The sequence below is a fragment of the Phoenix dactylifera genome, unplaced genomic scaffold, assembly GCF_009389715.1.
Source record: "Phoenix dactylifera cultivar Barhee BC4 unplaced genomic scaffold, palm_55x_up_171113_PBpolish2nd_filt_p 000130F, whole genome shotgun sequence".
In the NCBI taxonomy this organism is placed as follows: domain Eukaryota; kingdom Viridiplantae; phylum Streptophyta; class Magnoliopsida; order Arecales; family Arecaceae; genus Phoenix; species Phoenix dactylifera.
Genome location: NW_024067692.1, coordinates 598,193 through 610,013, shown reverse-complemented (window position 1 = coordinate 610,013; position 11,821 = coordinate 598,193). Strand labels below are relative to the sequence as shown.

The 11,821-nt window shown below is 43.0% G+C and overlaps 1 protein-coding gene across 1 annotated transcript; it reads left to right on the top strand.

The window, feature by feature from the left end:
* The first annotated feature begins 5,353 nt into the window (after positions 1-5,353).
* LOC103722265 (calcium-dependent protein kinase 20-like) lies at positions 5,354-11,451 on the top strand. The gene is made up of 8 exons (XM_008812746.4): positions 5,354-6,466; positions 7,406-7,529; positions 7,754-7,897; positions 8,114-8,266; positions 8,682-8,797; positions 9,174-9,341; positions 10,301-10,531; positions 10,928-11,451. Exons 1-8 carry the CDS (start codon positions 5,954-5,956, stop codon positions 11,081-11,083), a joined length of 1,605 nt encoding a protein of 534 aa, XP_008810968.1. The 5' UTR covers positions 5,354-5,953; the 3' UTR covers positions 11,084-11,451.
* Positions 11,452-11,821: the final 370 nt, after the last annotated feature.

Below are 11,821 nucleotides of genomic sequence, written 5' to 3'. Positions count from 1 at the left end.
CCGAGATCACGCTTGCCAAGACTATGCCCGCCGAGACCACGCTTACTGAGATTATGCTCGCCGAGACCATGCCCGCCGAGACCACACTTACCGAGATCACGCTTGTCGAGACCATGTCGCCGTCGGATTCGGGTACTTTAACCATATGCGTTGGGTGATTTATTTTTTCCCCCATCATCTACCCCCCGACTTCCGAGTTCAAGCTGTTTTCGAGCTCGGATGAAGAAAGTAGCTAATTCTGTCATGTTGATGAGATTAGGCAATTTCAAATTATTTTGTCGTTTTGAAGGAAGGGGAAGAGGCACTTTTGGGTGTTTTTAATGAAGGCACCAGGCGGCAGTTTTTTCCAAGACGATTTTAAGCTGCGGCTTCATAATGACTCCAGTGCTCGAAAAGACGGCTGCCACTATTCCGCTTTTAAAGCGGCGATCCAGGTTGATATGCTGGGCAGATTTCCGAGGTCGGCACGTGGCGTAATCTAGGTGTTGTTGCTGGAAATCGGACACGGGAGTGATCGCGAACCAGAAGAAGGAGCTTCTGCCGCAGGTGGTGGTGGACGGCTGTCTTCGGCAGATCTGCAAGAAGCCTAGGCCGGAGAATCCGGCGAAGGCCCTCCAATGCTTAAGTAAGAGAGAATTCGTAGATATTCTAATGGAGAAATCTTTTTATAGAGGGGGAGAAAGTTCCCCCTCTCCCCGGAGTTCCTCCCTTTTTATAGGAGGAGGTGTGACGGTTATTTGCAATCGGATGTGATTGCGCAAATCTTGGGTTAAATAGATTACCTTAGATGGCACAGAAATTCAGGTTAGCTGGCAATTGGTTGAGATTGCAAGGATTCAGGTTTAACAGCTATTGTAGCGGTGACTCCGTAATTTGATCTCGAATATGGAGAATTTGGTGACTCCTTCTTTATGCAGACGCTCCAATTTAGAGATCGGCTTGACCTTCGGTAGAGTTGGGGTCGGTCTCAGTTTTTGCCTAGATCTTTCTTGGCCTTGAGGTCAATCAAGCTTTGCTTAGCCGAGACCATGCTTACCGAGATCACGCTCGTCGAGACCACGCTTACCGAGATCATGCTTGTCTAGACCATGCCCGCCGTTGGATTCAGATGCTTTAACCATATGCGTTGGGTGATCCACTTTTCTCCCCATCACTAGACGAGAGGCGCGGCTTGCTCTCGTCGATCTGAACCATTGAAAGAGTCTATATAAAGCCCTAGCCAGCCCTAAGAATCTTCATTTGGCCGCCATAGTCTTCATTTTCTCCTTTCTTTGTTCCGCTTTGCCCTGATTGTTGTTTAGTCTTCCCTGAAGGTGCTTTGGGGTGTTTCCTGGCGATTTTTCTTGACCCTTTATTTCTGGCCGTCAGTACCTTCGACGAGGACCACGGTAGGTTTTCTACTCACGCTTGCTCGGAGGCCTACTTTTTCTTCTCTCTCTGTTTCTTCATTCTCCTTCCTCTTCTCTTTTTCTCTTCTACTTTTTTTTTACTTCGTGAGCGGGATAATGTCGGGTGGTGCTTCATCTTCTACTGGGGCTCCTTCTCGTGGGAAGGAGGTCAAGCCAGAGGTGGGCCATGGCCTAAGCGGAGTCGGGTCAAACCTGACTGAGGAAGAATTGGGCATGATTCAAGCTCGATTTTTCTTTCCGCACGAGTTCACTCTCGAGCTCACGGGGCTGGAGTACCGGGTTACAGGACCCCCCAAGGTCGGATCGGAATGTACGTGGAAACACTCCGGGTCGGTCTGAGATTCCTCCTGCATGGGTTCGTGAACGAGCTCCTGGCGATGTATTGTCTCATCCCAGCGTAGCTCGTTCTGAACTCGTGAAGGATAATTATTGGTTTTCTGTTTCTTTGTCTTGCTCACGCAATACCGACCTCAGTAAATGTCTTCCGCAGGTGCTATATGCTGAAATCTAGCCCCGCTGATGGAGAATGGCTATACTTTGCCCTTTGGAGAGGTAAGCCGTTCTTTCGAGATGCTCCTTCCTCCATTCGTGAGTGGAAGAAGATGTTCTTCTTTCTCTCCTTTGAGCATTCGTGGGGGTTCAACCCATCGTAGGGCCTGCCACTACTCAAGGCTAATAACAAGACCCCTAAAGTCTCTGTGGAGGAGCAGGAAATTCTTGATGCTCTTCGCAATCTTAAGAGGGATATTCTTCTGGCTGACCTCTTGAGTGAGGAGACTTTGATGAACGTCGGCCTAAGCTCGGCGCATCCTGGGGGTAAGGGCGGTTGTACTGCTCCTCCCTTTGTTCCGTCGTCCTTCATTTCATTTCTTCTTTCTTATTTTCTTTCTTTTTAGGGTTGGTCTGAGACTTTACTTGAGTTTCTTTTTTTTTTAGAGATCGCAGGGATGGTGTTCAGCAACGATGCCCTCCTCACCAGTACAACAAAAGAGCAACCGAAGCTTGCGGAGCTCGTCCCTTACCTAGGAAGAGACCTAAGCTGGCCTCAACTTCGACCCCTGCAGAGGCCGGGGATCTTGAGGCTAGGCCTTCCGAGCTCATTCAGAAGAACAACAAAAAGAAGGTCGGGGAGCCTAGATCAGAAGAAGCTCCCCTCGCCAAGCGTGCAACTTCTACTGAGGCCGCAAAAGAGTCAGCGGTACGTGCTTGCCCGACCTCGGGCCCTCTAAAAGCCCGCAAGGTAGTCTATCTGCGGCGCTCGAGACCGGAGCCAGGCAGCGGTCTCGGGGTTCCGAGTTCTTTGTGTGCTCAACCCCCCGAGCTCTTCAGGGGTTGAGAATCGTTCCGAGAAGAGGCCCTACTCTCCCACGTGGCTAGTTTTTGAGGACGACTCGACCCTCCATAACAGCAAAGTTGCTCGGGAGGTCGTCCGCTGCGCACTATTTCCAGCTGACCGAGCCGAGCTCGGAGCCGGCGAGATCAGCAATTTTGTTGACCAAGCTTACTGTTACGCTGTTCGAGTAAATTTTTCTCATACTTCATATTCTTCTAAGTTCTCAATCTCGGCTAACTTTTATTTTTTCTTATTATAGCACCTCCATGAAATTGACATGTTAGCTTCCGCGACAGCTGACTATCAAAGCCTAGCTTGGAGGAGCCAGAAGGGACAAGAACTCGTGGAGAAGAAGCTCGCTGAAGCTGAGGCCAAGTGGAAGGAATCCACCGTGAGGGCAGAGGCCGCCGAGTTTGAGCTTAAGTTCAAGACCGAGCGCCTTGAGGAGGAGGAAGCCTCGCATGCTCTCACTAGGTCGGCACTTCGTGCTTTCAGGCACGTTTAGTCGACACCCAGTCTGAGCTTGCAGGCCAGAAATACGAGGTGGGAATCCTCCGGTTGAAGGTCGAGCAGCTAGAAGCTCGAGAGGAGAAGGCGATAGAACGGGGTCGGAATGCGGTACAAATTTTTCGCGAGTCGGCTGAATACTGGGAGGAGCTGGAGGAGGAGGCTGTCGATGGGCTCATTCACGGCTTTGAGGATTTTTGGGGTCAAGTGCAAAGACTTTGTCCCAAGATGGACTTCAGCAACCTTCAGCCTCGTTTGTTCGAGGCCCTCGTTCTAGCGCCAAAAATGTTGTAGTTCAAATCTGGCCCGAGGGTGACCACGTCGGAGGAGTCAGAGGAGCTGCTGGAGTGCGGAGGATGACGAGGGGAGCCACCTCTTGTGACCGACGGTGTACCTGCACAAAATCTCATCGGTATTTCTGATGAGGGCCCTCCGACGCTGAAGTTAGAGTGGAGCTTAATAAGTCTAGCCAAAAGTTCCTTAGGCGTTACCTGACGGAGCTATTTATAGTCTCTATAGGGGCATCCAGATGATGGAGGTATGGCCCGTTCCAATTATGAGTGGGGATGGTGCGCAATCAGAGCTTGCTTGTAGTGTACGGTGCAGCCCATCCTTATGAGTGGTAAGGTGTTGACAGTTGTAACAGGGTATGGCTGGGGAAGCAGGGCATGGTCTCTGGTTGATATATCGTGGTGTGGCCAGAAAGAAAAGCATGGTGCGGTGAGGCTGCTGCAGGGCATGGCCGCAGCATGTGGACGACGAGGTTGGCCTTCTGAGATTGGCCTTCTGGGCTCGGCCTTCTGAGCTCGGCTTGGCCAGAACTGGGTGACTTCATGCCGAAAACAGGACGATCCATTTTGTCCCCCATCAATACAATAACATACTTATTTATTAATATTTTTTGTTGTAGGCCAATTTCAATCTACCAATCATGGGTTGACACGAAATCTGTTTTAGTTTGACTTGAAGTTTTGGGCTGATCTAAATGAAGAAAGCTGAAGAGTTATCTCTCCGTTTATCTATATATTCTAAAGTCTAACCTCATAAAACATGTACTTCATATCTATAAAAAGAGGCTCAAGATACTAGGTACACATGACTACCACATACAATACACTATCCTCTACTCTTTTCCAAATCCTTCTCTTCTTTTTTGCTGTTTTCTAAAGTACGACCTTTTTGACTTAAGTATCGGAGAGCTCCTGGTTAGATCAGCTCTAGCAATCTTTAAGCTTCTCTTCTTTTTTTGTGTGCAGATCGTCTAGCACAAATTATCGCTTCTTTTTATACAGATCTACCAGATCGGATTTTGGCAGACACAATTTTGTCAAAAAAAACAAATGAAATATTTCACGAGTATTCACTCCAACAGCCATCTTGGTTATTGAATTCCCAATGATCCATTTGCTTCTCTCTTTCTCAAAATTTAACAATTGCTTCTCTCTTTCCCCTGGATATTTAACCCTGCTCCTACATCAAGCAACAATGATTCTTGATGCTTGCTCTTTAGTAATCAATCTCCTACTTCAAAAATAATGAGAAGCATAGCTATCATCTTCCCTTAGCAATAAATATTAGATAAAGATGATGATCAAACAACTAAGGTTGAACTTTTTTGTAACCATCCAATTTATCACAAGTGGATATGTTAGTGCTGGTGTGGTTTTCATAATATATCAAGGATGATAAGATGATACATAAATAACACCAAAAGAGGACTTGACTGCAGGAATATCAGATAATAAAGAAAATCAGGGTTTACATGCTATGCTGAAGCGTGCAAGGGCTTACATGCAAACATGCCAACAGAGAAAAAAGAACCTGCTTTTGGAGATTGACTGGATCCAGTCTTATCCATTTCAAACAACGGATGGGTTGTTTGCTCCGCCTTTTACCATAAAAAGCTAACAATGGGTTGGGAGGGGCACTTCGGTAAAATACAATTTTTTTGCCCGACATGCTCGACGAAACGGGGGACATTTTGGGAAGAAGGCCATTTGGTAACCAGACAAAAAGAAAATTTATGGCTTCGTATGGACATGCGTGAGGGGACATCGAGATTCTTTAGAGAGAGAGAGGATTTTATTTCTTGCGTTTTTTGCCGTTTCTCATTTCTTTTTGGCTTCACGAGAGCCGAGTGGGAGGGGGGTGAGAGGAGAAGACTCTTGGAAAGAGCTTTCCGAGTTTTGACCCTCTCTTCTCCCTCGTCGATGGCGTATTCACACCTTGCCGTATCGCCTTCTCCTCTCCAACCCCTTCCTTTCCTTCCATAAAACGCCCTCCCGTCTCTATCTTCTTCGGGCCTCTCCTCTATTCCCTCTTATCCCACCTAAATTTAAGACCTTTCCAAGTTTTTTCCCTCCTTGCCTTCTATCTCTCAAAACAATATCGTTTTTGGCAGACTTTTCGGAGAAAAAAACCTCGTCTTGAGGGGTGGTAGGCGGTTTGTTTCTAGATTCTAGGAAGGATCGCTCGTCTTCAAGCTTGACTTCTGACGGGCTTCTAGAAATCTCAGGGAAATCTCTCTTTTTCTCTCTTGTGAATGCAAATAGTCTTCTCAGCTCCGAAGACGAGCTTGGTCGTCGCGGTTTGAGTTCCTCTGCCCAAAGATCTTGAAAAGATTGGATCTTGGTAAAGATCTCGTCGGTTGCAGCCGTAAAACCTCGGAAAGATCGGATCTTTGATCCCTCCGGCACTCGATTCCATGGGAAATTGCTGTGCTTCGCCGGCGGCAGGCAAGAAGAAGCAGAAGCAGAAGCAGAAGAAGGGGAATCGGCAGAACCCCTTCTCCCTAGATTACAACAAACCCCCCGCCCACGGCGTCCCCAAGCTCACCGTTCTCAGGGACCCCACCGGCCGGGACATCGGCAGCCGATACGAGCTCGGCCAGGAGCTCGGCAGGGGAGAGTTCGGAGTCACCTACCTCTGCACCGATAAGGCCACCGGCGAGGCCTTCGCCTGCAAGTCGATATCGAAGAAGAAGCTGAGAACCACCGTCGACATCGAGGATGTGAGGAGGGAGGTGGACATCATGAGGCATTTGCCGAGCCATCCCAATATAGTGACCCTCAAAGACACATATGAGGATGACAACGCCGTCCACCTCGTGATGGAGCTCTGTGAAGGAGGGGAGCTTTTCGATCGGATCGTTGCGAGGGGCCGTTACACTGAGCGGGCGGCTGCGGCGATCACCCGGACCATCGTTGAGGTCGTGCAGGTCAGTTCTTGGTGCTTTAAGATTAATCCGTATCTCTGTTATCTCTATTTTCGTTTGGTGGCCGTAGGGTGGAGTCCTGTTTCATTTTATGCTTTACATTTGTATATTCTGTGAATATGTGGTAAGTTCTAATATGTGAGAAGTCTGGGTTAGATTTCATGCCTGCCAAAGATGTGATCTTGCTGTGCAAAGACTAATAAATATTACTCTGATTTGTATCTCTACTCTGCTAATATAAGCTTAAATTTGTGAGGAATTCTGAAACTTTGGCATCTCCTTTGGCTGCCGCGCTACGATGCAGTCTGGGGAGGAAGGTTTGCATCTTTTGATCTCTGGAAAAATCATTTAATTCTTGTGTAGATGAATTTTTCTAATCTATCTGCTGTTTTGCTAGAAATTTATGTTAAATTTATCTTTGTGAAATTATCTTGGTGAAGGAAGATAGTATGTCAAGATCTTTCAAATAGAATTTTTTTTAGGCCGAGAACTAATCTCAACATCACATATTCTTTCTTTAGATATGTTATCAGCTTTAGAGATTCTTCCATCACTTATAAAAGGTTATGTGGGCTTTGGTTATGCCTGTGAACCTAAAAGCTGAGATCCCAAAGCTGTTATTCTTTGTTCATTTGCTTCTTGATTATGGGCTCTGGTTCAACATCACACTATTTTTCTTGGGTTTAACATTTTGGGCAAATGGACTGAAACTCTTTAGTTTGCAAAATCTGATCCAATACTTTATGCAATATTGTGAACCACAATATTGTTGTATGCCAGAAAGTTTTTGCCCTTCTGGGTGACTCTATACAAATAGCTTTCCTACTGTGTTAGTAGCCGTACTGTGTTTCTACATGATAAGTGGGAAGTTACCATGTCTTATCTGATTTAATTTAGCTTAACTTGATGACTTGTTTTTTTACTTCTTTCGTGCAATAACAGATGTGCCACAAGCATGGGGTGATGCATCGGGACCTCAAACCAGAGAACTTCTTGTTTTCTAACAGAAAGGAAACATCCCCCTTAAAAGCAATTGATTTTGGGTTGTCAGTATTTTTCAGACCTGGTATGTTACTAGGATTTCTCTTTGAAGAACACATTATCTCTTTCTTCTTTCGATAAACACCAATTTCGTATGAATTATGCTAAAAGATTCATCAATCATGTTAACTATCAAGTCACATTATGCACAAGGGATGTCATTCATAACTCATAAGCATCACTTTGCACGATCAACTGTGCACTTTCCTATGCCTTTGTTGATGAGGAATTCTGTTTTTTTCCCCACAGGTGAGCGCTTTACTGAAATCGTAGGCAGCCCCTATTACATGGCTCCAGAGGTTCTAAAACGAAATTATGGCCCAGAGATTGATGTTTGGAGTGCAGGAGTGATCCTTTATATCCTCCTTTGTGGTGTACCACCATTTTGGGCAGGTAATTCTTTTCTCCTTAATGGAAGGACAAAATGCTGTGAATGATGACATGTACTATATGAGAAAAGATAATAGATTAGCTGACAAGTTACTGAATTTTAATTTGTGACTATCTGCTTTACAGATCATAAGTATGATTTACTGAATATCAAAATTGAGGTTGGATCTGCATTTAAGTGTTTGTAAGAATCATCCAAGGTTTCTTGTTGCAATGCAGAAACTGAACAGGGAGTAGCGCAGGCAATCATTCGCTCTGCTGTAGATTTTAAAAGAGAACCATGGCCGAAAGTTTCTGACAATGCTAAAGATCTTGTCAAGCGGATGCTTGATCCTGATCCTAAGCGGAGGTTAACAGCTCAAGCAGTTCTTGGTAATGTCTAGTGTCCTGTAATCTGCACATTTTTTTTTAATATCAATATAATATGACAAAATCTTCTAGGTATTTTGGTGTGGTATTTATATTAAACAAAGATTCATGAAAAAAAATGTATCTGCAGTATTTAACTTTAATGATAATATATTTTGATTTGGTTTTCTATAGAAGAAAATTAAGAGGGAATCAATACTCACTAAATACAGGGTGAGTTTACCAATTGGATGTGATTTCTTATCCGAATGGAAGTAAACGTGTTTATAATGTATCTGATATCTCATATCACGATCTATTGGATAATAGCCTAATGCTAAATTTACCATATTAGGTTCGATGTTATTCTTTATGAGTTACTTCCAAAGGCATATATTCTAGGCATACTCAAGACATTTCCTGGCATTTGCAATTGCAGATCATCCTTGGTTGCAGAATGCCAGTAAGGCCCCGAATGTTAATCTAGGTGAAACTGTTCGAGCGAGACTCCAGCAATTCTCTGTGATGAACAAGTTCAAAAAGAAAGCTCTCAGGGTAAGATTTGCCTCGTTGCAGCTTTTAACTTGTCAACATTTTGTTCGATTTTGGGTTTTGCATATCATCTATACTCGTGATCATGATATGTGATTAATTGGCTTTTGAGAAGAGGTTGTATTGCTCCTTCAAATGGAGTTTCCAGGTGCAAAACTTGTGTGATGTTTTCCCAAGTGCCTGACTTGGGTAATTATCCAGTCATTTCTTTGAAATGATTGCTGGTGCCCCCACCATTATTCTAAAGTAATAAAAGGAGAAAAGGAGTTTTTTTTATGTGATGTCAAAATTCTAGATGTGTTATTATAGGTGACAGTATTCTTCATGCTCACATTCAAAATGACAATTGTTGACATGTTTGGGACCTTCACCATTGCAGGTAGTGGCTGAGCATTTATCTGTAGAGGAAGTAGCTGACATAAAGGATATGTTTCAAAAGATGGACATAAACAACAATGGTAAAATAACATTTGAAGAGCTGAAATTTGGTCTCCACAAGCTTGGACATCAAATTGCTGATTCAGATGCTCAGATATTAATGGAAGCTGTAAGTAGTTGACCTTATTGTCTTCTTTTTGTCCTCCTTTTTTGTTCATACTGCTTGTATCCTTCTATCGTCTTGCTTGTGTTGATATTTGGAACATAGTATCAAAAGATATTGCTGAGCATCTTAAGTTATTAACATTCACTTTTCATGCTCACTTTTCTTTAATAAGTGGCGCTTGGTTTAATCTTCTAGCAATAACAGACATGGTTACAAGTCCAGACAACTGAACATAAACACATGCATCCATATATACAATGTGCTTATGATATAGCTTCTCACATGAATCTTTTCACAATAACTTTGCTATTATGACATGATTATTTTTCACAGTATTTAATTTAAGATTTTCTATTTCTCATCTTGGCTGAACTACTGATGGTCTGCAAGTGTGGATGAGTTACGCAATGGAGTTGAGAAAAAAAAAAGAGAAAAATATCTTATCCAAAACTGGTGACTTTTAGAAACATGTTTTATTTGATTATTTATTTTTTTTGATTTCCCATGTTAGTGGAGTAGGACTGACTGAACCATCAACACCTAGCAATGATTCCAATTCTTGTGATTGGAACTAGAACCATTTTGGCAGAACGGACATATGTCTTCTATGTTTAAAAGAAAAGTATTGTCTTGTGATCTACCTGCCACTGAATAACTAAATGTGGCTGTGTTTTATAGTTCTCTTAATATCTGGACAACTTGCTGTAATGGAGTACATACGTGCTACTAATATCCTGTTCTGAATGAGAATTTAATTGATCTGAATCATGTGTCTATTGTACCACCTTTCGAGTGTCATGAAGGCAGAGGTTGTTGCATTACTTCAGCATTGCTCGATATTTGCTTTGCTAGCTGCATTAGTTTGTGATACTATTTTTTTGAGAAACTATTTTTTTGAGAATAAAGTATGTGAAACTATTTGTTGGTTGAATTTGAAGCACCGGCTTATGATGCTGTTGCAGGCGGATGTTGATGGGAACGGGACCCTAGACTACGGAGAATTTGTTGCTGTGTCGATTCACATAAGGAAGATTGGAAATGATGAGCACCTGCACAAAGCTTTTGCATACTTTGATAAGAACAGGAGTGGGTATATAGAAATTGAAGAGCTTAGAGACTCCTTGGCTGATGACTTGGGTCCAAACTCTGAGGAAGTTATGAATGCAATTATCCATGATGTAGACACAGACAAGGTCAGTGATTATCTTGATTCTTGAATGCTTCTTAAGAATGTCCTATTTCTAACTTTGCTTTCCATGCCACTTAACTTGCTATACTGAAAAGCTTCTTTTCTGAAGTCTAAAGATCACCTTGATCACAAAGGTCTACGCATTAGTATTAAATAATCATACGATATAATTATAATCAACAAACCTTGTTGCATGGATTAGCTTAATGAGTCCTCTTTCATTCATTCATGTTAATAGCTTCCGTCTTTTCCTCTTTTTATTTTTTTAAAAAATAATTTAAGAAAGAACAAGACATCGGGGAAACCCTCTCAAATTAGGGTTCAACGATGGATCAAATGGAAACCTCAGAATGTATATCCCTTGATTTTAACAAAATGTGATATTGGTCTTCTTTCTTAGGACGGGAGAATAAGCTATGAGGAGTTTGCAACAATGATGAAGGCAGGAACTGATTGGAGAAAGGCATCTCGGCAGTATTCACGTGAGCGGTTTAGCAACCTTAGCTTGAATCTGCAGAAAGATGGATCATTGCAGCTGAAAAATGAGCATAGATGAAATAAGAAGGCACTGCTGACCTTGCGAAATTCAAAACCAGAAAAATTTCCTCCTTTTTTTGTGCATGATTTACATATTCTTTCATAATTTTCTATGTTGCATCTGGGGCTAAAATTCTTTCTACTTGTTTCCTATTAGTTGGTTAGTGGTAAGGCTTGCTTATGTCTTTAAACCTTCTACAACTGGTTGTATGTATCATTTCAGCAGAGAATGTATTAGAAAAAGAAAAGAGGAAGAGAAAACGGGGCAACTAGAGCTCTTGATTGTAAATATGTCTGTCCTCTCAGTTTTAGCTCACAAACAATGTTGCATGACTTGGCTTTTGATTGCACCCACCTTGGCAGGAATTCCATTTGGTTTGTCTTCAATCTTTGTTTACCTTTAGTAGCTTCTTTCCTAGTTCTCATAACTTCTGGTATATGTGGTTTAGAGAATCTGCCGGATCTTTAGTTTGAATGTACAGGTTATTTCATGTGCTCTCTTCCTAATATATGTAACCTTCCATGCTTTAGTTTTGTTATTATCATCTAAAAGTTGGCTGCATTGGTGACCAATAGACTGTGGTCCGGCCCTGGGGCAGGCAAGCTTGTTTGATATTCAAGTAGCAATTGGTTGGCAGTTGAAGCTTGGTTGAGAAGGCTGTGGGGTCCTCCAAGATGAGGGGCTTGAGAATCTTGGGGTGCTAGTGACATAATCTAATTTGGGTTGGACTTTGTTGTCAAAGGCTTACAGGTACAA

Bases quoted from the DNA above. Each gene is read 5' to 3' on its own strand.
- LOC103722265 (XM_008812746.4), top strand. From the start codon at position 5,954: ATGGGAAATTGCTGTGCTTCGCCGGCGGCAGGCAAGAAGAAGCAGAAG. The intron at 6,467-7,405 runs GTCAGTTCTTGG...GTGCAATAACAG, and splicing joins CCATCGTTGAGGTCGTGCAG to ATGTGCCACAAGCATGGGGT. The intron at 7,530-7,753 runs GTATGTTACTAG...TTTTCCCCACAG, and splicing joins GTCAGTATTTTTCAGACCTG to GTGAGCGCTTTACTGAAATC.